Raw genomic sequence first — 25448 nt, 5'->3', positions numbered from 1 at the left:
AAGAAACTACTTTATATGTAACCAAATTCAGAGTGTCGTTTCATATTAGAGTACCCAGCTATAATTTGGGTTGGGTGCTGCTATTCTTTATGTGCATACTATCCTATCTGCATGTGTTATTTTTTAATATTCCACCTTGTTTAAGGTCAATTTTAGAATATACTAATAAAAGTTACTTTTTTTTTCACTTTACAGAGTATAATATACAGATTAATGTTATACTTTGATAGACTGGACTTTTACAGATGCGACTATACCAGATAATTATCATATCCCTCTCCCCTGTGACAGGCCCTGTGACGTGCACTGTGCTCCCTGAATTCCGGGCATGCGCAAAGTGCCGCTCACATAGAACGCGCTTTGCTTCATCCCAGCCCCTTCTACCTGTGCTCTACGCCGCAGGTTTCTAGTGCGCAGGTGCCGGGAAGGGGGTCACTGTCACTTTCCGGCGCCTGCGCAATAGACACCTGCGGTGCAGCGCACAGGTAGACAGGGCTGGGATGAAGCAAAGCGCGTTCTATGTGAGCGGCACTTTGCGCATGCCCGGAAGTCAGGGATCACAGTGCACGTCACAGGGCCTGTCACAGGGGAGGTGAAATATGATAATTAAGCACAGAGGCAGGGATTTAGGGGAATAATAAGCAGATAGGCAGGGATTGCTTGTCGTCCCCCGGACGCCAAGCCTGTGAAAAAATAATTGATTAAAGTGCTTTTCTCTGCAATCAGACCTCTTATATGGGCCATAAAGGTAAGTATAGATTTACTTTTCTATACCCTGTATGGCCATAGTAGAGGTCTGATACCGCCCAGGGGGGTGACAGATTCCCTTTAAAAAAAAGTTTTTGAAATATGGGAATTGCTTGGTGTCCACCGGACGCCAAACCTGTGGAATAAAGAATTGATTAAAGTGCTTTTCTCTGCAATCATACCTATACTATGGGCCATACAGGTAAGTATAGATTTACTTTTCTATACCCTGTATGGTCATAGCAGAGGTCTGATATGGCCCAGATTCCCTTTAACTCTTATTTTATAGTCTACTTGTGGGACTTGAACCTGCGATTGTCTGATCGCTTATACTACATAATGCAATATCACAGTATTGAGGTATATAGTATAAATCATGGTCTCCACTGAAGCTCTGCTTATAGATGAGCTTTACAGGAGGATCAAGATGGCAGCAACAGGGGCCCTTCAGCAGTCCCATGGATGCCATGGTAAGCCTTCAGTTCCATGCCATTATGTCACTGGTAGACAAAGGAAGCCAGTATGCATTAGCACAAGCAACTGTTCGATTTAAATACCGGTGTCAGAAATTGAAAGTAGCATTAAATGGTTGACAGACATGAGCAGAGGTCAGCTCCAACAGCGGCTGTTAGAAACAGATGCCAGATATTTAATTTAGCAGTCATCTGCTGCATGTGGAGCAGGCTCAGCTCCTGAGCCAGCGCAACACACTTTGAAGCACCCCATAACTGATATATCTGTCAAGAGATGTTAAGGGGTTAAAAAACCTCAGCAACACTAATCTAAACAGGTCTTTACACTATATCCTCTCCCAATCAGAAAAAAAAAAAAAAAAAAAAAGATTCACCTGAGTCTCCACCAACATTGCAATGTCCATAAACATGTCATGTAGCTCTCGTATGCTGGATTCCAACTTCATGATGTCCTTGTGTCTTGATTCAATTTCATTTAAGGCCTGTCGCGTGATCTGAGAATCCGAAATTATCTGAACACGGAAAAAGCTGTTTTAGAAGACTAGACTTTTACTCTGGATTATCATCAGATAGATTTTGTTACAGTCACATTACTTACATCTGAAGTGAAGATTGATGGGTTCCCACTCTCCAGCATCTCTTCCAGTTCATCATCTGTGGTGGTTTTTCCAGCTGCAAATACAAGGATATAATACTCAAACATGTACTGTGTGCAAAAACTAAGAAAATAAAAATAAAGCAAAACCACAACAAAAACAAAACACAAAGTCTTGAAAGACACAGGTATAATAGTCAATGAGGTATTCTCATCTTGTAGATTTATGGCATATTCAAAGTATATGCCATAAATGTATAATAGAGGCAGATCTCTCCGATGGGGAATGTTCCCCATTACCTGCTGCCGTCAGGGGAGATGTGGTCAGGATTCTCACACGAATGATTATTACGACCACCTCTACACTGACTGCAGAGCAGCAATGGGACCCTGTTATTCAGAAAGTTTTAGGTCCCATGGGTGGCACCTATATTTACTATACATTATGGCATATCCTGAGGACATGCCCAAAATGTACAAGATGGGAATACCCTTTTAATTAATAGGGCAGTATGCGGTGATGGGATTAGAAACACTATATGATAATGTGATTTAGGATAACTGACAGAAATCATTTTATTCTATTTGGTTACTAGTCGCTAATACAGAATGAATGAAAAGAGAGCTCTTCTTATGAGCGAATTAATAACTAGGAATCTGATGTAGGTGTCCCATGTAGCATACCAGAAATAGGACAGCATGTTGGAATAACAAAATCAACTTTGCGAAAATCATAGGTGGCGGGCTTTTTGCCAAACGGAATTATTCTCCAGTGACATGGGAACAACTATATCTTTAAGGTTATTATTATTTTATTACTTTTATTTATTTATTTTTTTATCAAAACTTATAAATGACCACCAATTAGCTAAACACTATCCGTTTGGCAGTCATTTACACATAAAATTCCCAGTGCCAGACGAATGAGCATTTTGCTTATCAGGTGATAGCTTGCCTGTTTAGATGAACTGATAATCGGGAATGAGCATATGACCATTACTGGCTCGTCTAATGGGCCATTAAACTTTTGATCTTGATTTTTTTCTTAATAACAGCAGAATACCAGATCTTCGAATCTGATGAATCAGTCAGATAGTTGCATTGTAATCCATTTATCATAAGTGTCTGCTATCTGTATAGATCTGTGCCCTGAATAAAATGGAGCAGTATGCTACTGCGCATTATTGTGCTTGAACAGGAGGAAACCGAATGGAAAAGAGCGGACAACTAGTTAGAGCCTCAGTAATAAAGGCCCCGTCACACTTAGCGACGCTGCAACGATCCCAACGATACGACCTGTCAGGGATCGTTGCTGCATCGCTATGTGGTCGCTGGTGAGCTGTCAAACAGGCAGGCTCACCAACGATCAGGGGAGCAGCGACATTGTGGAAAGAATCTTTCCACGATGTCCTGCTCCTGGTTACGAGCCTGCTGAAGCAGGAGCAGGCTGGTAACCATGGTAAATATCGGGTTACTAGGGGCACACGCGCACCTAGTAACCCGTTGTTTATCATGGTTACGAGCCTGCTAAAGTGAGCAGTAACCTCCCGCTCACCGTAGCAGAGTGGTAACCATGATAAACAACGGGTTACTAAGTGCGCGTGTGCCCCTAGTAACCCGATGTTTATCATGGTTACCAACCGGATCGCTGCTCCCGCTGGTCACACACAGCGATGTGTGCTGACCAGCCGGAGGGCAACGACCAAAAAATGGTCCAGGACACTTTGCAGCGATCAGCGACCTCACAGCAGGGGCCTGAACGCTACAAAGTGTCACACATAGCGACATCGCTGGTGAGGTCGCTGTTGCGTCACCAAAACCGTGACACAGCAGCGATCTCGCTATGTGAGACGGGGGCTTAAGTCTCTGTAGTCTCAGTAAGTCCCTGCTCATGAAATCAACCACTGTGTTATGCTATATATGGACTACAGTGCTGGCATAACTCTATTTCAAGGTGAAGGGACAGCTTCTCTTAGTCAATCAGTCTACAGTTCCTAATTAACAGTCTGCAGGCTACTGCAAAAAGTTTTAAAACCTCCTCATGCACCCTTATTTTATTCCCGTCGCTCTCCTGAGTAATCTGGCTTTTTTTGTTTTGTTTTTTAATACATCTGCCAAAGGATTCCAGAGAAAGGGGCCATTTTATTTGGTGCTCATTTTATTTCGACATAATTTTTATTTGATTTTTCAAAACATAAAATACATAACATACATCTAATCTGGTACATCGAGAGGTAAGCGTGCAAGTACGCAGATTGGGTCTAAAACAACTCTATTCACATATTTAATTGGTATAACAGATATAACAAACAACAAAATTAATTAGTTGACAGTATGTCTTATATCTCATTGAAGCCATCATGGATAATTAATGTATTTATATCTATGCCAGAAGTCCTGGCCCATTGTTTGTTCTCCTCACCATGCGCTTCTTCATTTTAAGTTAAACGAAGTGGACCCAAGTCATTTTTGAGATCTTCTAGTATATACCATGCTGTAGATGTAAAGGGTTCTACCATTTTCCTTTTGTCCTCTATTGAACAGCAATTTATAATAAACTGTTTACATTTTAGAAGGTATTTGCCTGCTAGCTTCTCTCTATTACATACACCGCGTGCAGAATTATTAGGCAAAAGAGTATTTTGATCACTTTGATACTTTTTATATATATTGTCCTACTCCAAGCTGCATAGGCTTGAGAGCCAACTACCAATTAAGTAAATCTGGTGATGTGCATCTCTGTAATGAGGAGGGGTGTTGACTAATGACATCAACACCCTATATAAGGTGTGCTTAATTATTAGGCAACTTCCTTTCCTTTGGCAAAATGGGTCAGAAGAGAGATTTGACAGGCTCTGAAAAGTCCAAAATTGTGAGATGTCTTGCAGAGGGATGCAGCAGTTTTGAAATTTCCAAACTTTTGAAGCGTGATCACCAAACAATCAAGCGTTTCATGGCAAATAGACAACAGGGTCGCAAGAAGCGTGTTGGCCAAAAAAGGCACAAAATAACTGTCCATGAATTGAGGAAAATCAAGCGTGAAGCTGCCAAGATGCCATTCGCCACCAGTTTTGCCATATTTCAGAGCTGCAACGATACTGGAGTATCAAAAAGCACAAGGTGTGCGATACTCAGGGACATGGCCAAGGTAAGGAAGGCTGAAAAACCACCACCTTTGAACAAGAAACATAAGATAAAACATCAAGAATGGGTCAAGAAATATCTTAAGACTGATTTTTCAAAGGTTTTATGGACTGATGAAATGAGAGTGACTCTTGATGGGCCAGATAGATGGGCCAGAGGCTGGATCAATAAAGGGCAGAGAGCTCCACTCCGACTCAGACGCCAGCAAGGTGGAGGTGGGGCACTGGTATGGGCTGGTATCATCAAAGATAAACTTGTGGGACCTTTTCGGGTTGAGGATGGAGTGAAGCGCAACTCCCAGACCTACTGCCAGTTTCTGGAAGACAACTTCTTCAAGCAGTGGTACAGGAAGAAGTCGGTATCGTTCAAGAAAAACATGATTTTCATGCAGGACAATGCTCCATCACATGCATCCAACTACTTCACAGCGTGGCTGGCCAGTAAAGGTCTAAAAGAAGAAAAAATAATGACATGGCGGCCTTGTTCACCTGATCTGAACCCCATAGAGAACCTGTGGTCCATCATGAAATGTGAGATCTACAGGGAGGGAAAACAGTACACCTCTCGGAACAGTGTCTGGGAGGCTGTGGTGACTGCTGCACGCAATGTTGATCGAAAAAAGATCAAGCAACTGACAGAATCTATGAATGGAAGGCTGTTGAGTGTCATCATAAAGAAAGGTTGCTATATTGATAACTAATTTTTTTGGTTTTTGTTTTAGCATGTCAGAAATGTTTATTTCTAAATTTTGTGCACTGATATTGGTTTACCTGGTGAAAATAAACAAGTGAGATGGGATTATATTTGGTTTTTATTAAGTTGCCTAATAATTCTGCACAGTAATAGTTACCTGCATAAACAGATATCCTCCTAAGAAATCGAAATCTAAAAAAAAACCACTCCAACTTCCAAAAATATTAAGCTTGGATATTTATGAGTCTTTTCGGTTGATTGAGAACTTAATTGTTGATCAATAATAAAAATAATCCTCTAAAATACAACTTGCCTAATAATTCTGCACACAGTGTAGGGCGTCTTGTTGTTCTACCTACATGTAATGCTTCATTTGTGCTATTACTTCCGTAATGGGGGGAACATTGGGATCTAGCCAATGTTTTAGGAGCTGTTTTTTCACCAATATAAGCCAGGTGTGTAGTAACTTGGGGGGACTCCCTATTAATTTGTAATGGTTGTTTATGTTAGTCCAAACATGCAGCAGGGCTAAACATGGAGAAAGGACATATCCTGGTCCCCATGTGGTGTTAATCATGTCAGCTACCTGGTCCTAATAGGAAACCGATGCAGGACAGGACCAAAGGCCGTGTAGGAGGTCAGAGTGTGGATGTTGGCACTTGGAACACGCAATTAGTCTATTAGAAAGTGGGTGTTTTTTTGGTATATTAAAGGCGTATATCGCACCATGCATGATTTTGAACAGAGTTTCTTTCCACGACTCATTTATAATGTTTTCTGAATAACCTCCAACCCATTCTAATCTTCTCGGGGATATCTACATCATCAAATTTTCAGTACTTAAAAAAGGTATCTGGGTGTGTTTCCACAAGGTTAGGTCTCATTGATGAGTATAGTGTAGATATTGAGGGGGTACCCATTGGAGATGACAGGATATTATCCTGTTCATTTCGGGAAGTTTCAAAGGTAACATCTCTTAAGTTAGCCATTACGGAGAGTTTGATCTGTTCATATTGGAAATAGTGCTGTGGGGGTAGTTAATATTTTCCTAAAGTTTCTGCACATGTTAGCCATCTCTGTTCAATTGGGTAAAGGTGGTGAGATATGTTCACAACACCTGCTTGTTGTCATTTTATAAAGAATTTATTTTCACTGCCTTGGGGGAATTCTGGGTTGTGCCACAACGGAAGGTGTTTTGAGATTCTGAATAAAAGGCCATATTTTTTCCTGACTACTTTCCATGTAGAGATAGTATCTCTAAAGATCACTCATTTCTTGATTACTAAGGGTAGCGGGTAAAACGTGAGTGGAGGAGAGCTGTTAAGTTGAAGGGGGATGCATAGTCAGAATCTAGCGAGTAGTCCGAATATGTATGTCTTTTATGAAGCCAATCTATTATATATCGAAAAAGGCAAGCTAGGTTGTCATTTCTAATGCATGGAAAGTTGATGCCTCCCTCTTCCTTGGAGGCTATGAGTTTATTCATACTAATTCTAGGACGTTTTCCCTTCCAGATGAACTGACTAAAAGCTCTTTTAAGTATAGTAACGTCTAAGTGTTTTAAAAGTAATGGTAAGGTTTGTAGATGATACATGAGATTTGCCGTACTTATCTTCACCAAGTGTGCCCTACCCATAAAGGATAAGGGTAGATCTTGCCAGGTCATTTTTATGACCTTTACCAAGAGGCATTACTCACAGGATTCTCTGGGGCCGTGACTTTAGGCTGTTAAGTATAGTTACCCTGAGAACCTCTTGGTAAAGGCCATAAATATTAGCAAATTTTGTGCATTAAATAGAAAATACCAATCTCTCTAATCATTTGGCAGATTAAAAAAAAAATTATTCAAGGGAGCAGGAGGAATAAGATGAGAGCAAAACCTGTTCACTTTTGATCTGGTGACAGGTTCTCTTTAAAGCAACCGTCCACTATTTGTTTCTCGTCTATAGTGACCCTACCTGGTGCTCTGACCTTACTTCCTACCTCCTCCATCGCTCACATCGGCGTTCCTGTAAACCTGCTTCCAAGATAGCCCATGCAGTGGTATGGGGAGTGCACCATGCCTTTCCTGTGCTAGGTATGGTTTTCTGCTTCACTCAGCATGCCACTGCAGTGGCCAACATAGAAGCAGGAGGAAACAAATTCAGCTTCCTCTTCTGCACTGATCTCCACGGCATGAGGGCAAAAAAAACCCCAAAAACTGTGGCTCTTATCTAAAAGCCACTCCGTTGCCGCTACGTTTCAGCACAATGTCACCAGAGTTATGAGGTTGAGATTGACATTGCCATCGAGCCGCCTCCTCCTCCTCCTCCATATGGATGTCTTTATTCAGAAAACAGCAAAATGTCAGCAACAAAAGTCTGCCAGCCCTAATATGTTCTGCAGATTATTAAAAGAAAAGATCAAGCATGAAGGGATGAAGGATTTGCTAACGTAATAAACACAAAAAAGTAAATTTTTAACTTGAAAACTGACACAGAGCTGACAGTGTCATAATATGTTCAGAGAATTAATGCCTTTAGAATGTCCAGTCTTTTCTTCGCTATGAAAAAAGGGGTTTTTTTCTATAAAACCATAAAATCCCAGAATGTAAAAATATTTCATTGTTACTGTAACCTAATTAAAGCCACATGCTGATTCTTTTTAGTCATCCGTTTCTATTTTTCATGATAGATTATTTTACTCTATTTTTATAAGAAGCCAACATGCCTGAGCTGCAAGGACCTTAGGGAACCTTGTAGATGTTTGTTAACGTCTATGGAAGACAATTTAAAGGGACTTTCCACTACTACGACAAACCCTTCTCCATCTGAATGTTTGCCCCTGTAAAAATAGAAACCATTAGGCTGCGTGCCCACTATGCGTTTTTCAAGCGTTTTTTGCCGCGGAATTTCCGCAGCGAAAACGCTTAAAAAAAGCTTGGTAATACGTGCCCCATGGTCCCCAATGATAATATGATGATATCATTGCGGAAAAATACGCAGCATTTCCATTAATTTTGCGGACACGCAGCGTAATCGCCGCCATTGACTTGCATTGGACCGCGTGACATCCACATCACTGCATCTGCACAAGCGGATATCACACGGTTCAATGTGCGGATGGTACCTGGGTCTGGAGGAGAGGAGACTCTCATCCAGACCTGGGTACCATAGAAACTGTAAAAAAAAAAAAAGAATTTAAAATAAAAAATAAAGATTATACTTACCTTCCGATGTCCTACCGGTGTTTTCTCCCCTCCGTCTGGTCTGCTGTATGGGTCGCGGTGTTGTGAAGGACCTGCCATGACGTCATTGAGTCATGTGACCTGACACATGACTCAATGAAGTCACTGCAGGTCCTTCACACCACCGCGAGCCGCCCAAGGCAACGGACGCAGCGGAGAAAACACCGGGAGGACATCGGAATGGGAGTATAATAATTTTTTTTTTTTTACTTTTTACCATTCTTACTCTTTTTTTTTAAACTATTACTTGGTCACACTATATAAATCCATGCCGGTTGCATGGATTTATATAGTGTGAACAAGTTGTCAAGCACTTTTCCAAGTGATGCTAAAATCGCTTGGAAAGCGCTTGATAACCCGCATGCAGAAATGCATGTGAAGAACGCTTGACAAACGCTTCTACCAGGCGGGAAAAACGCATGTAAAAAAGGCATGCGTTTTTCCTGCCAGGGAGAAGTGGAAAAAATATGCAGCATTTCTGCATTGTGGGCACATAGCCTTACACTCCCCTCCCGTGTCGGTGCCGTTCCAGCAGTGTCAGCACTTGCGTTTCTGGAGCTCATGTGCAGTTATGACGCATGAGCCCAATGAGTGCTGGCGTCACTGTCCCCAGTCTATGCCCCAGCTGCGGCTGGCCGCTCAATTCTTCTTAATTACGGATATGTCCGAAGGCAGGGACAGCGACGCTGGCGCTGATTGGGCACTGGGCTCATGTGTCATAACAACCGCACATGAGGCCTGGGACCGCGAGTGCAGACACCGCTGGAACTGCGCCAACACAGGAGGTAAGTGTTTTATTTTCATGGAGACAAACATGCAGATCAAGAAGGGGGTTGTCCTAATTGTGGAGAATCCCTTTAAGCCATGCTCTGTGATCTGTGCAGAGGTCATTGTGCATGGAGGGGTAGGAGGGGAGCTGTAACATCACCTATTGTCAATTGTCCTGTGTTATTGATTTATCTATATACAGGTATTACCTTTCATTATTTTGTTATTCTATCTGCAACAATGAGTCTACCCCCCACTCCCCGAGAGCTCCATAGAATTTTAAAGACACCAACTGTCATCTCCAACCTCATTAATGGCAAGAGCTGACTTCACTGAAAACAATTTTGCAGATTCTACCCCTGAATGTAGGGTGAAATATCAGTCTGGAAGGAGAAAGAAGGAGATTTCTTTGACAAGATATATTACAATTTTTTTTATTTTTATGTACATTATTGATTCATGAAATTAAAATTAAAACAGTTACTCTTTAAACATTTCGATTTTAAGCATTTAACATTTGACTGGTAGAATCACAACTTATCTGTTACTCATACATAGCTAAGTTACGTACGTGCTAGATTTCTGGAAAAGGAAAACCCTCATAAGAAAAATTTGAAAACAGAAAGGTCTTACCGCTAGCATTATTATTATTATCCTTATGTATGGATTTGAAAACACTGCATCTGGATGATTAATTAGACTTAGCTTTAAATTATAGTGTTGGCTGCCTAAAAAAATCTGGATAAAGATGGTGGAGGAAGATGAGGGAAAGGCCAATGCATTAAAACGCCTTATTCTCTACAGCAATAGGCGCAAATAACTTGTACCCAATATTATTAATATTTAGATATAATTAACAAATTATCACTTAATATTGAGCAAAATTAAGTATGCTGATGCTCCCAAATATACTGTATGATCCCACACACAGCACCCCTTCATACAGCATGATCCCACACACAGCACCCCTTCATACAGCATGATCCCACACACAGCACCCCTTCATACAGCATGATCCCACACACAGCACCCCTTCATACAGCATGATCCCACACACAGCACCCCTTCATACAGCATGATCCCACACACAGCACCCCTTCATACAGCATGATCCCACACACAGCACCCCTTCATACAGCATGATCCCACACACAGCACCCCTTCATACAGCATGATCCCACACACAGCACCCCTTCATACAGCATGATCCCACACACAGCACCCCTTCATACAGCATGATCCCACACACAGCACCCCTTCATACAGCATGATCCCACACACAGCACCCCTTCATACAGCATGATCCCACACACAGCACCCCTTCATACAGCATGATCCCACACACAGCACCCCTTCATACAGCATGATCCCACACACAGCACCCCTTCATACAGCATGATCCCACACACAGCACCCCTTCATACAGCATGATCCCACACACAGCACCCCTTCATACAGCATGATCCCACACACAGCACCCCTTCATACAGCATGATCCCACACACAGCACCCCTTCATACAGCATGATCCCACACACAGCACCCCTTCATACAGCATGATCCCACACACAGCACCCCTTCATACAGCATGATCCCACACACAGCACCCCTTCATACAGCATGATCCCACACACAGCACCCCTTCATACAGCATGATCCCACACACAGCACCCCTTCATACAGTATGATCCCACACACAGCACCCCTTCATACAGCATGATCCCACACACAGCACCCCTTCATAAAAGTATGAGCCCCCTATATACAGTATGTGGCCAGTGTGCCAGTGTTTTCAGCCTTTCCGGTGCCTTGGCCCATGGACTGGAATAGCCTGAGGGCCAAATGTGGCTTGTGGGCTGCACTTTTCCCAGGTCGGCTCTACAGTGTTAATACAGGAAAATCCTAAGAAGATGACATGATCAGGGACACCATAAATTCTCAAATGACACTTGCTTATCCCAGCAGCAATTGCAGCACTATTTCAAAATCACTAAAATAGAAAATTCACCGAATCTCCATGGCATACACCCGCGAGTACTGCAGGAATTAAGTACTGTGATAGACAGACCATTATTTCAAATATTCAAAGATTCCATAACAACTAGGTCTGTACCACAGGACTGGCGCATAGCAAATGTGGTGCTAGTACACAAAAAGAAGACCACATCTGAGCCTGGAAATTATAGGCTGGTAAGTTTAACCTCGACTGTGGGAAAAATCTTTGAAGGTATTCTAAAAGATGCTATCCTGGAGTAGCTCAATAAAAAAAGCGTCATAACCCAGTATCAACATGGGTTTTTAAGGAATCAGTCATGTCAAACTAATCTGATTAGCTATTATGAAGAAAGTTCCAGACTGAACCAGTGTAATGCCATAGAGATGGTCTATCTTGAGTTTTCAAAGGCATTCAATACAGTGCCACAAAAAAAGTTGGTTAATGAAATTAGAACAATGGGACTAGGAAAAAATATGTTTGGTGTACAACATAGAACAGGGAACAGATTGTGATTATTAATGGAACACACCCTGGTTGAGTCAAAGTTAAAAGTGGAGTACCACAGGGTTGAGTACTGGGCCCTCTTTTTAAAATATTTAGAAAATGATCTGCTTGAGGACAAACCATAGAAATTAAATATTTTAAATTTGCAGAGGATACTAAACTCTGCTAGGTAATTAACACAGTAGGATAAATTATTATAGAGAAATTTAAGTAAGCTGAAGGCTTAGGCAGAGAAATGTCGATTAAAGTTTAATGTAGATAAATATAAGGTCATGCACTTGGGTCGAGGAAACAAAATGAATATTTACTAAACAGTAAATTGCCTCTATGTATTGGTGAATATTAAGCTCACCTGTAGTAACAAGAAGCAGCCAGCTGCCACCAGTCAGGCCACACTTAGAATACTGTGTACAGTTTTGTGCTCCAGTGTATAAGGAGGACACAGCTGGACTAAAGAAGGTGCAGAGAAGAGCAACCAAGGTTATTAAGGGAATAGATATATTACGCATGTGCGGTTGCGCACGCGTCTTCTTGTGCAAAGTGTCTTCGGAGCTAAGTGGCAGTTATTTCAGAGGCCATGGACTAACACCTGTCTTCTTCTCTCTTCACACAGGTACAATCTCTGCTTGCTGCACAATATCTCTACCTGCTGTATATGTTATCTGCTGATCTATTTCCCAGAAACAACCTAATGGTACAATCTCTGCTTGCTGCACAATATCTCTACCTGCTGTATATGTTATCTGCTGATCTATTTCCCAGAAACAACCTAATGGTACAATCTCTGCTTGCTGCACAATATCTCTACTTGATAAATTTCTGCTATATGTCATCTGTTTTACATTCCATTCAATACTCACTGATACATGTCTGTCCCTCCCTCACTGCAAACACTATCTGATGGTGAAGGTGTTAGGCTATGTGCCCACGTAGCAGATTTGATGCAGAGTGTTTTTGCCTCTCTCTGGCAGAAAAAAACGCATGCAGATTTACATGCGTTTTTTCAAGCAGTTTTCCAAGCGATTTTGAGCATCACTTGGAAAAGTGCTTGACAAGTTGGTCACACAATATAAATCCATGCAACCGGCATGGATTTATAATGTGTGAACAACTGATGCTTTAAATGCAGCATCTATAGTAAAAAAAAAGAGAATTAAAACGTTAGAAATAAAAAAAAACCTGTATACTCACCTCTCCGGTCTCCTCCAGTCTGCTCCCGGCGGCGTCCTCTCTCTTCGGCGTCCCGCGGTGTACTGTCAGGACCTGCGGTGACGTCATTTAGTCAGCTGATGGTCACGTGACCATCACCTGACCGCCGACGTCAGCGGTCGCGTGACCATCAGGTGACTAAATGACGTCACCGCAGGTCCTGACAGTACACCGCAGGACGCCAAGGAGAGAGGACGTGGCCGGGAGCCGACTGGGGGCCGTCGGAGAGTTGAATATACAGGTTTTGTTTATTTTTAACTTTTTTATTTCTTTTTTTCACCGCGTGGTAGCCGGGATGAAGAGGAGTTGTAGTCTCCTCTTCATCCCGGGTACCACACGCACCACGATTACGCTGCAAATTCGCGGCCATTGAATTTAATTGAAACGCAGCAGATCCACATATACCTGCGGATTTGCTGCGTTTCAATGTTCCTCAATGGCTGCGAATTGGCAGCGTAATCGCGGTAGAAATGGTCATGCTGCGTTTTGCAATGCAATGCGAATTCGGCGCGCAAATTAGCGCATCATGTGCATAGCACATCGGAATTCACATTGCTTTGCATGGCAGACTGTTTTACAAGCGTTTTCGCAGCAGTAAAAACGCTACGTGGGCACTTAACCTTACTCTGTGTATCCAGCCATAGTCTTTGCTCTATCTTTGATCATGGAGCCATCTCCTGGTGTGCTAATCAGCTTCTAATTTAGCCACAAGCAGCTCCCACAATGCCCCTCACCTAATGCTAGTCTGCCCCATAAAATCAGAAGCTGCCTAAGGGGTGTATACGTGTGGGGTCGTGCACACGTCTTCTTGTGCAAAGTGCCTTCGGAGCTAAGTGGCAGTTATTTCAGAGGCAGTTAGTCAGGGCAGGAGTCAGGTAACCCACACTTTGACTACTTACTCTCTTTTAACTATGTTTTTGTTAGTTTTCACTTTTTCCCCTATAGTCCTCCACTTCCTACTAACCCTCCTAATCCCTACACCTAGCAATGAACTCTTCATCTCTCCCTCCATCATCCCCATCCACCTCACCTCATTCCTCAACATTCAATCCTGTGTCTCTAAGCACAGACAGCCACCTCATGCTCTCTCCCACCTGCTGACACTTTCTCTGCTCCTCCTCACTGCTGGCGATATCTCTCCAAGTCCTGGTCCTCCTCACCATATCCCGACAGTCACTTCTACCTACTATCCACGATCTACCGCAAACTCTCGCAACCTTTGTAACCTCATACCCATCCACCTAATCCCAGCTTCCCTAGTTGCACTAACAGGAGCTCTATGGAACGCTCGCTCAGTCTGCAAGAAACTTTCCTACATCCATGACCTTTTCATTACTAACAAACTTTCCTTCCTCGCCATCACCGAAACCTGGCTCAACCCCTCCTCTCACACAGCCTCCCCAGCTGCACTTTTTTTTGGCGGATTCCACCTTTCCCACACCCCCCCACCCCAGCAGCAAACATGGTGGAGGCATAGGTTTTCCTCCTCATATCTACTCAACCTTACTCCTCCAAACCCAACTTCTCTGCCATTACAGAAGATCAAGTCTCCTCTTAACTCTCCAAATCACACCTGACCACCTGCAAACTTGACCCAATCCCGTCCCACCTCATCCCTAACCTTACCACAGTAATCATCTCAACCCTAACCCACCTCTTCAACCGGTCACTAAAAACTGATGTCTTCCCCTCATGTTTCAAATACGCCTCAATCACACCCATCTTCAAAAAGCCCTCCCTTGACCCATCCTCTCCGACTAGCTATCGCCCCATATCACTTCTCCCCTATGTCTCAAAACTACTGGAACAACATGTCCACCTTGAACTCTCCTCATGTTCCCTCTTCGACCGCTTACAATCTGGCTTCCGACCGCATCACTCCACTGAAACTGCCCTGACTAAAGTCACCAACGATCTACTAACCGCCAAATCCAAGCGACACTACTCTGTCCTTCTCCTCCTGGACCTGTCATCTGCCTTCGACACAGTGGACCATTCCCTCTTACTACAGACTCTCTCATCTCTTGGCATCAAAGACTTGGCCCTATCTTGGATCTCTTCATATCTAACAGACAGGACATTCAACGTCTCCCACTCATACACCAAATCCTCATCTCACTCCCTATCTGTCGGTGTCCCCCAAGGTTCAGTTCTAGGGCCCCTGCTCTTCTCCATCTACATCTTTGGCCTGGGACAGATCATAGAGTCTCACGGCTTTCAGTACCACCTCTATGCTGATGACACACAGATCTACCTCTCTGGACCCAACATCAACTCCTTACTAACCAGAATCCCACAATGTCTGACCACTATTTCATCCTTCTTCTCTGCTAGATTTCTAAAACTTAGCATGGATAAAACAGAATTCATCATCTTTCCCCCACCTCACTCAACGCCCCCATCTGACCTATTCATTAAACTTTATGGCTGCCCGCTCTCCCCCAATCCCACTGCCTTGGGGTAACCCTGGACCCTAACCTCTCCTTCAAACCACATATCCAAACCCTTTCCACTTCCTGCCAACTCCAACTCAAAAATATCTCCCGCATCAGCACATTCCTCAGCAAAGACTCTGCAAAAACACTAGTGCATACCCTCATCGTCTTCCGCCTCGACTACTGCAACCTTCTGCTCTGTGGCCTCCCTTCTAACACTCTCGCGCCCCTCCAATCTATCCTAAATTCTGCTGCCCGACTAAATCCACCTGTCCCTCCGTCAATCCCTTCACTGGCTCCCCATTGCCCAGATACTCCAGTTCATAACCCTAACACTGGCATACATAGCCATCCACAACCGGTCTACCACATACATCTGTGACCTAGTCTCCCGGTACTTACCTGCACGCAACCTCCGATACTCACAACATATCCTTTTCTACTCCCCTCTTCTCTCCTCTTCCCACAATCGCATACAATATTTCTCCCATGTATCCCCACTACTATGGAACTCTCTAGCCCAACTTATCAGACTCTCGCCTACCGTGGAAACCTTCAAAAGAAACCTGAAGACCTACCTCTTCCGACAAACCTACAACCTGCAGTAACCACTGCATGACCAGCTCTACCCTCACCTACTGTATCCTCACCCATTGTCACGGGTGTGTCAGAGGTGACAGACAGTCGCCCTGCAGTTGGTTGCAGGAGATCTCTACGTTTGGCATTACAGACATCTTCTTAGAGGCTGGCTGTCTCTAGGACCCAGCGGCTACCTCCCTCTGGCTAATTAGCTCCCTGGCCTGAGTGTATAAATACCTGGTGTGTGACAGGGAGGTGCAGGCGATAGTCATTACTACTTGTGAGGCTTTAGCAAGAGCAGTTCTTCGTCCTCTCTGGAGCTTGAGGCCGTGTGCGCATTTGTCTGGAGAAGTCTAAAGCTAAGCAATCCCCCCCTGTTTGTCTAGCCTTGCTGTCTATAGAGTTTAGTGGCGATCGACTAATGCTCATCTCCTCCCTTCCCTAGCCACACACCAGGGAAAGTCAGAGCGAGGCACGTGTGCGGCGATGGGTGAAGAGCCAATATAGTAAAGGTAGTTGAGTCAGGGTGACACTAGACTAGACTAGGAGGACTCCACTCCCCCCTTTCCTTAGTGTCTGGGCTCCCTGTCCCTCTGTGTTGCACTAAGTCTTTTCCACACTCTGCGTGACATCCATCCCTTGTAGATTGTGAGCCCTCGCGGGCAGGGTCCTCTCTATTCCTGTACCAGTCGCTGACTCGTTTTGTTAAGATTATTGGAAGTGTTTTTGATATGTATACCCCCTTTTTCACATGTAAAGCGCCATGGAATAAGTGGCGCTATAATAATAAATAATAATAATTACAGTACCAAGACAGGTTATCAAACTTGGGGTTATTTAGTTTGGAAATACTAAGGCTTACGGGTAATGTTATTACATTGTGCAAATATATGAGGGGACAGTACAGAGGTCTTTATAATAATTTACAAGTAGGTATGCAACAATGATAAAAGGAGCACCCTATGTGTTTAGAGAAAAATGATTTTATCATCACATATATTGATTATGTACTGTACAAGATTATGGAACCCTCTATCATAACATGTTATAATTGTCAATTCACGTTAAAGAAAGGCCAGGACAATTTTCTTGAAAAATGTTATTATAGGTAAATTGGACTAGGGAAATAGTCTGATTTCCAAATCTGGTAGTCAGGAAAGAATTTGTTCTTCAAAAAAAATGGCGCAATTAGCATCTGCCTCATAGGGTTTTTTACTTCATCTGGATCAACTCTATTGAGGTGTCCTCTTTTAACCTTAAAATGGTCAAAACTATGAAAGTGCAGCCAAAATAGATATAATAAAGAAAAATAAGTATTGTTATAAGGTCATGAAATGGTTGGGACAGTTACCAAATGCCAACATAGTCCCATCCTTTTTGTTTAATAATTTTCTGAGCATTTTGACAACAGGCGAGGTTGCAACCTACTTATTTCTAGTTGACGTTGTATTCGTCCTTTACTTCGTTCTCGAAACTGAATCTGGGTTTCATTATAAGCAGTCATAACTTCCCCAAATTTTCTGGACAATACTGTATGCTGGGAAATGAGAAAAACAAACAAACGCATATTATACATCAGTGTATACTTCAACATTACAAGAACTATATGTTGTCATTTCCAGAACTGCAAGTTATTAAAGATTGCTAGGGATCTAACCATTGGGACCCCCAGCTATCCTATAAATGGAGTCCGGAACAATGAGAGCTCTGCAGAACGCACGCTTGACCCCAACACCATTCAAAGTGGGAAAATAGGCATCTGCAGAGCCCCACTCTTGTGGTTCCAGACCCCAGCTTTCGACACATGAAATTCATTGCTGACCACCACCTGGATGCTTCCCGACGTGCAGATTTCACTTATAGCAAGAGAATATGCTATGTTTATTACATTTGGTATAGAACAAAACTTGCAAGCCTTACACTGTGAATATGGTTCATAATCACATTGTGCATAATGTCGCCTTTATCAACATAACAAATACATCTTTCTTTAAAGAGGTTGCCTAGACACTCATATTTAAATCACATGCTGTCCATTTCCTTGTGATCCTCCTTGAGCTGGTTCTACTCCTTCATTGGAGTCCAGCTGTGTTTAATTAAACTGATAGGACTTGATTTGGAAAGGCATACTCCTGTCTATATAAGACCTCACAGCTCACAGTGCATGTCAGACCAAATGAGAATCATAAGCTCAAAAAGAACTGCCCAAGGAGCTCAGAGATAATTGTGGCAAGGCATACATCTGGCCAAGGTTACAAAAGGATTTCTGCATTACTCAAGGTTCCTAAAAGCACAGCGGCCTCCATAATCCTTAATTGGAAGAAGTTTGGGACCAACAGAAGTCTTCCTAGACCTGGCCATCCAGCCAAAATGAGCAATCGTGGGAGTAGAGCCTTGGTGAGAGAGGTAAAGAAGAACCCCAAGATCACTGTGGCTGAGCTCCAGAGATGCAGTAGGGAGATGGGAGAAAGTTCCACAAAGTCAACTATCACTGCAGCCCTCCACCAGTCAGGCTTTTATGGCAGAGTGGCCAGACAGAAGCCTCTCCTCAGTGCAAGACATATGAAAGCCAGCATAGAGTTTGCTCAAAAACACATGAAGGACTCCCAGACTATGAGAAATAAGATTCTCTGGTCTGATGAGACGAAGATAGAACTTTTTGGTGATAATTCTAAGCGGTATGTGTGGAGAAAACCAGGCACCGCTCATCACCTGCCCAATACAATCCCAACAGTGAAACATGGTGGTGGCAGCATCATGCTATGGGGGAGTTTTTCATCTGCAGGGACAGGACAACTGGTTGCAATTGAAGGAAACATGAATGTGGCCAAGTACAGAGATATCCTGGATGAAAACCTCTTCCAGAGTGCTCTGGACCTCAGACTTTGCCAAAGGTTCACCTTCCAACAAGACAATGACCCTAAGCACACAGCTAAAATAAGAAAGGAGTGGCTTCAGAACAACTCTGTGAACATTCTTGACTGGCCCAGCCAGAGCCCTGACCTAAACCCAATTGAGCATCTCTGGAGAGACCTGAAAATGGCTGTCCACCAACGTTCACCATCCAACCTGACAGAACTGGAGAGGATCTGCAAGGAAAAATGGCAGAGGATCCCCAAATCCAGGTGTGAAAAACTTGTTGCATCATTCCCAAGGAGAATCATGGTTTTACTAGCTCAAAAGGGTGCTTCTACTCAATACGGAGCAAAGGGTCTGAATACTTATGACCATGTGATACTTCAGTTTTTCTTTTTTAATAAATTTGCAAACATTTCTACATTTCTGTTTTTTTTTTCCAGTCAAGATGGGGTGCAGAGTGTACTTTAATGAGAAAAAAAATGAACTTTTTAAAATTTACCAAATGGCTGCAATGAAACAAAGTGAAAAATTTAAAGGGATCTGAATACTTTCCGTGCCCATTGTAGGCTTAATCCAATGCACGGACCATACTCCTGTATAGCATTCCAATGAGAATCCAAAAATGTATCTGTAGTCCAGCCATATGGATAAAGCATCAAATCTTTTTTGCTGAATATTGAGTAACCCGCGTAGGCGCTGTACCTCATTTTACACATATAATCAGATACTGATCTCTAACACTGCGCCCACGATATACTGTTCATCAAGTCAATACAATACACTATCTCAGGCATGTATTGAGGACTATAGAGTGGGTTCAACATCATATTGGGATGTGATCATATGAAAAAAGGACGTACAAAAAAAAGGGTTTAAAGAACATATAAAAATATATTTAATAAAAGTATTTAAAAAAAAACAAAAAACATAACAAAAATGTTGGTGGCAGAAGATAAAAGGTGGCAAGATAGCCAAGAAATGGGGCACCAAAGGTTGGCAATGTACAGGTAATATAATTTGTAAAAAAATATTACTAGATGGCATAAAAGGTAACAAACCTTTAAATAAGGAGCTAGTGCTGGTCGAAATAGGTCATAAAATACTATACATGTGATATATAAGGGGGCACTATTAGATTTACATCCAGGGCCTGCTGCGGATAAAGGCAGTAAACCAAAAAAGCTGCAGGGAGGATAAAATATCAATGTATATAGTATCTGCGCTAGTCCTGGTTTGATTGAGGTACTAACAAAAAAGTATTTAAGGAGAGGTAAAGTTTAAAATAAGATATTTTATTGGTTTAATAAATATTTTAAAAGGAGAGTATAAAACCAAGGTTATAGGACAGGGTCCTGAATAAAGTGGAAATAGAAAATTTGGATGGATGTAGAGGTCAATGTTGAGTGGAGATCGCCTAAAAAGAAAGAGGAACGGTATAACCTGTTTGGTCTAATATGGCTGACGGTATAGTAGCTCAAAACCGTGTGATAGTACGATATTTTAGGTCACTCTGAAAAAAGAGGGTGAAGGTCAATAGAGAACACAGTGGGAAGTTGAAAGGACTAGGATGACAATCGGTGGTTTACCTGAGTTAAGGGAAGTGGCTTTAGTTCAGTCGAGTTCTGTACCTGTGAGGTAGTGCTGGTTATACACTCCAACCCAGGGTGAAAGATCTAAAGATTGAGAAGGTTAGATATTCTATTGTAATTGGTTTGGAGAGCTAAGTTATTTATTGGGGTAAATTACCTGAAGTTGGAAGGTTGAATGTCTGTGGGATACCCAGCTGTGCAGTGGGTGTTGATTTATTCCTACAGTGTGGTGAGGATCGGTAGGAACCCTTTAAATTCTTCCCTGTACCTGGGGTATGACCCTTTGGATGATGGCAGGAGAGAGTATTTAATCCTGAGGGATGTTTAGTCCTATGGTTGCATCCTGAGTATACTGTCTGCTGTGCACAGGTAGGTTCAAATGGTGGTTCTAGTACGTTTTGATCTATTAAGTCCGTTGGTAAAATGTTGGCAGAAGATGGACAGCCAGCAAAAGGTCCGTACTGTGCTGGTGTCGTTTCTAAATTAGCAATGTTGCCCAGCGATGGTAGTGATGCTTAGAGGGCATGTAGAATGGCTGATGCTGGTGTAACGTTCGGTTGAGCAGCGGTCTGGGTGGTACTAACTACGTACCTGCGGATGCGGTGGGTGCCGGTGGTGGTCCGGAGTCGTTGGGGTGCTTGTGGGCTCACTGACCTTTTCAAATTGAGGGCTGCTCGTGGATTCTTGCAGCGTTGGCGTCTCGCAGCACGTGGAGTCCCGGCCGCAGGTTCCAGTTGTAGCGGGCACAGGATAGTCAGCGGTAGCGCTCGTAGCAGGAGAGGACCTGCGTGACGTAGCGTCACGTGGTTTCCCGGGATGAGATTAGGACGGATAGCACTGAGGACTCAGTGCTATCCTCAGGATTAAACACGCTCTCCTGCCATCATCCAAAGGGTCATACCCCAGGTACAGGGAAGAATTTAAAGGGTTCCTACCATTCCTCACCACACTGTAGGGATAAATCAACACCCACTGCACAGCTGGGTATCCCACAGACATTCAATCTTCCAACTTCAGGTAATTTACCCCAATAAATAATTTAGCTCTCCAAACCAATTACAATAGAATATCTAACCTTTTCAATCCTTAGATCTTTCACCCTGGGTTGGAGTGTATAACCAGCACTACCTCACAGGTACAGAACTCGACTGAACTAAAGCCACTTCCCTTAACTCAGGTAAACCACCGATTGTCATCATAGTCCTTTCAACTTCCCACTGTGTTCTCTATTGACCATCACTCTCTTTTTTCAGAGTGACCTAAAATATCGTACTATCACACGGTTTTGAGCTACTATACGGTCAGCCATATTAGACCAAACAGGTAATAATTTATACCAATACGGCAATAATTAGTAGAGTCAAAAAGGTCACTCTCTAATACCGTTCCTCTTTCTTTTTAGGCGATCTCCACTCAACATTGACCTCTACATCCATCCGAATTTTCTATTTCCACTTTATTCAGGACCCTGTCCTATAACCTTGGTTTTATACTCTCCTTTTAAAATATTTATTAAACCAATAAAATATCTTATTTTAAACTTTACCTCTCCTTAAATACTTTTGTGTCAGTACCTCAATCAAACCAGGACTAGCGCAGATACTATATACATTTATATAAAATACTATACACATCCATGGAAGGACCAATGAAAACCTGATTAGTCAGAGGACCAAGTGGAGATATTACATGATTATAGACATGATTATGGATTTAAGCCAGTATCTTAAGTAAAAAGTACATAACCGGTAAACACCAGAATATTTGTTGGACCACATGATTCAGATAACAAATAAGTACATGTGAAACACAGCCTAGGTCAACATTGCACCTGTGCCAAACAATGGTGCCACTTCCCCTACGCGCGTTTCGGCAGGCGTGCCTTCATTTTAGGAAACTGTTACAACAGGTTTTAAATCAACATTCAATAAAGGTTTTATGCTTTATCCATGTGGATGGCCTAAAGATACATTTTTAAATACAACCTTTTGTTCCAAGCCTGGACAACTCTTAGAGCTGCATGAAAACAGAAATACTGTGCTAGAAGCCAAAACTAAGAAACTTCCAGTTTGCAGGGTGCTTACCGAAGAAGTTAGTATGAGAACTGTGCGATATTAGTAATAACATTGGAATCTGTCTTGAGTGATGAGATGAATGGTTATAAGCAAAGGGGAGTTAAAGGCTTAAAACCTCCACCTTGAGCCTCATTCCTCTCGGCTCATCTCCATCTCATATAGAGGTACAATTGCAAAAGACACTTAGCACTCATGAAATGTGTTCAGAATGAATTTATTGTGGAAAACCCAGAAAATAATTTTTATTTTCTGTATTTTCCACAAAAAATTAATTCATTCTGAACACATTTCATGAGTGCCAAGTGTCTTTTGTAATTCAAACTACGGATTAGGATCCTACTTGTGCTCCTTGGACCCAGAAGTGCTGTGCTTTTTCGCAAACATTTAGGGTATGTGTTCATGATGAGTCCGGGCCTGCAGCCCAGAGGCTAAAGAAGAGCTGCCTGCAGCTTCCGCTCATTTTATGCAAATGAGCGGCGGACATTTTTTTTTTCACATGCGGACTGTCCTCAGAGGTTAGGTCTATGGGGAAAGCCCTCATGCAGACCCGCAAGAGAAATCGACATGCTGCGGTCTGGAAAGACGCGCTGCATGTCAGTTTCCGCGGATGATCCGCAGGTGCACAAAAACGCATAGTGGATATGGGATTTGTAGAAATCCCATCCACTATGGTGTAACATTTGGCCGCTGCGGGTTTGATGCTGCATAAAAACGCAGTGTTAAAACCGCAGCAAATCCGGACCGTGTGCACATACCCATACAGGTACAGTCTGTGTGCAATGCAGTCTGCCATCTGCTGGAGAAAGGTGAGCATTACATCTAAGATATTGCCTTTCACCAGCAGATGGCAGACAGCATTCTATACAGACAAGTTAGGTCAGGTCAGAGATGAACGCTATATACCTGTTAGTGAATGTGTGTGCATATTTGGGATTATGAGTGTCAGTGTGTGTACACACACATATGCAGTGAACATGTATATATATATTTTTTTAAAAGTGTGCCCATGATGATCTATGTATGCCTAAACTCAGGATATTGAATTTCAGCAAGTCAGCCCAGCAAAAGCAAATCTGGCTCCTCATTGGTTGTAAATGAAGTAATGCAAAATTATACGAAAAAGAAATAAACTTAGTAAACTTAGTTTAAATTTTATTTTAAGTGTCAACCTTACCTGAGATTTCCTTATCCTTAAATTCACAGACGTCCTGTTGGCATTCTCATCTTGGTCAATTGTTTGCTCAATAGCTACAACAGAATTATACATACAAAGTGCTATTTATTCCGATATCCCAAATAAACAGTGTACATATTTCTCCACAAATTAAAATACAGTTTTCCTCTTTACTTATTTGCACTCCTCTTTACTTAATTCACTACAAAATAAACACTTAAAAGGGGTTATCACCTATCCACGGATTATTTGTGGGAGGCCCATGGCAGGGACCCGCACCGATCGGCAGACAACAGAATTTTTATCCCCGATGGGCAACTTCAATGTCCTTTACAACATGGAGCGATGGGACATCTGACCAGATGGGGCTGCCGGATAAATGCCAACACAAAGCTCAGTAGCCCAATAGGGAATAAATAGAGCAGCGATCGAGCATGAGCACTAATGCTGCATTCTAATGGGGATAATTGTTCCTTGTACTGCCATTAGGTACAGGTCCCAGTGGTTGGACGCCCACCAAACAGTAAGTTATCACCTATACTGAGGATAAATTGTTGTTATCACTGAACAACCCCTTTAAAGAAGGTCATCAGGGAATATAAGTCATTATGAAAATGACAGACTCCCTAAAAAATGCATAAATCCCCCTTTCCAGTAACCAGGAAGGTTTTAATCCAATGGTGTGGGACAAAGTCTGCTCTGTCAGTCCTGGGCCGCAGGACAGGACCAGGAAGCACTGAGCAGCATTGAAAAGGTACATGCGGGAAATCGAGAAAGGTCAATGTGGCTTTAATTTTTTTTTTTATATATATATATATATATATATATATATATATATATATATATATATATATATATATATATAAAACGCAGAGTGAATGGTTTTAATAACTTATATTTCCTAGATAACTGCTTTAAAGGGGGGTTTTCCATGAATATAATACCCTTCTATTTAATAATACAAGTCATGACTTTACATTTTGCACTTGGGAGTATTTAAAAATATATATATATTGTGTAGTTTGTCATCAGTCTGCAAATATATACAGTGTTACAGACCTTGTTCTTAGTAGTCCAAACACAGCCCATCAGGAACGCTGTGACAAAGCTTGCAGTGCGCATAATCATGTGAGGAGCGGGCCGGCCATGATGGGGCTCTCTGGTCAGTAAGATTCCATCCGCGACCGCTGGTACAAGGCCATATTATGGTCGGAAAGAAACGACACACAAGAACAAGGTCTGTAACACTAAATATATTTGAAGACTAGTACCAAAAAATATTGTAGTTTGTCATCATTGTCCCAGTCAACATTAGAAGCCTTTCCTGCAAAATTAAGATTAGAATGACAAGACGCTTGCAGACTGGGTTGTAGACGAGGCTTC

At 42.4% G+C, this 25448-nt stretch overlaps 1 protein-coding gene across 3 annotated transcripts in view; it reads right to left on the bottom strand.

The window, feature by feature from the left end:
• STX2 (syntaxin 2) overlaps positions 1-25448 on the bottom strand; it is an 84983-nt gene that overhangs the window by 13536 nt on the left and 45999 nt on the right. For all 3 annotated transcript variants that reach the window (XR_012318873.1, XM_073676106.1, XM_073676107.1), the window contains exons 5-8: positions 24066-24139; positions 17797-17905; positions 1819-1892; positions 1595-1732 (exon numbers count right to left, since the gene is read on the bottom strand). Coding sequence is in view for 2 of the 3 variants with exons in the window: in XM_073676106.1 (XP_073532207.1) it covers positions 1595-1732; positions 1819-1892; positions 17797-17905; positions 24066-24139 (395 nt within the window). In the remaining variant the exon portion in view is untranslated. The remainder of the gene's footprint in view (positions 1-1594; positions 1733-1818; positions 1893-17796; positions 17906-24065; positions 24140-25448) is intronic.

The sequence above is a fragment of the Phyllobates terribilis genome, unplaced genomic scaffold (assembly GCF_046119375.1).
Source record: "Phyllobates terribilis strain yellow unplaced genomic scaffold, ASM4611937v1 Scaffold_1__5_contigs__length_1240528914, whole genome shotgun sequence".
NCBI classification, from domain to species: domain Eukaryota; kingdom Metazoa; phylum Chordata; class Amphibia; order Anura; family Dendrobatidae; genus Phyllobates; species Phyllobates terribilis.
This window is presented reverse-complemented; position numbering and strand designations above follow the sequence as displayed.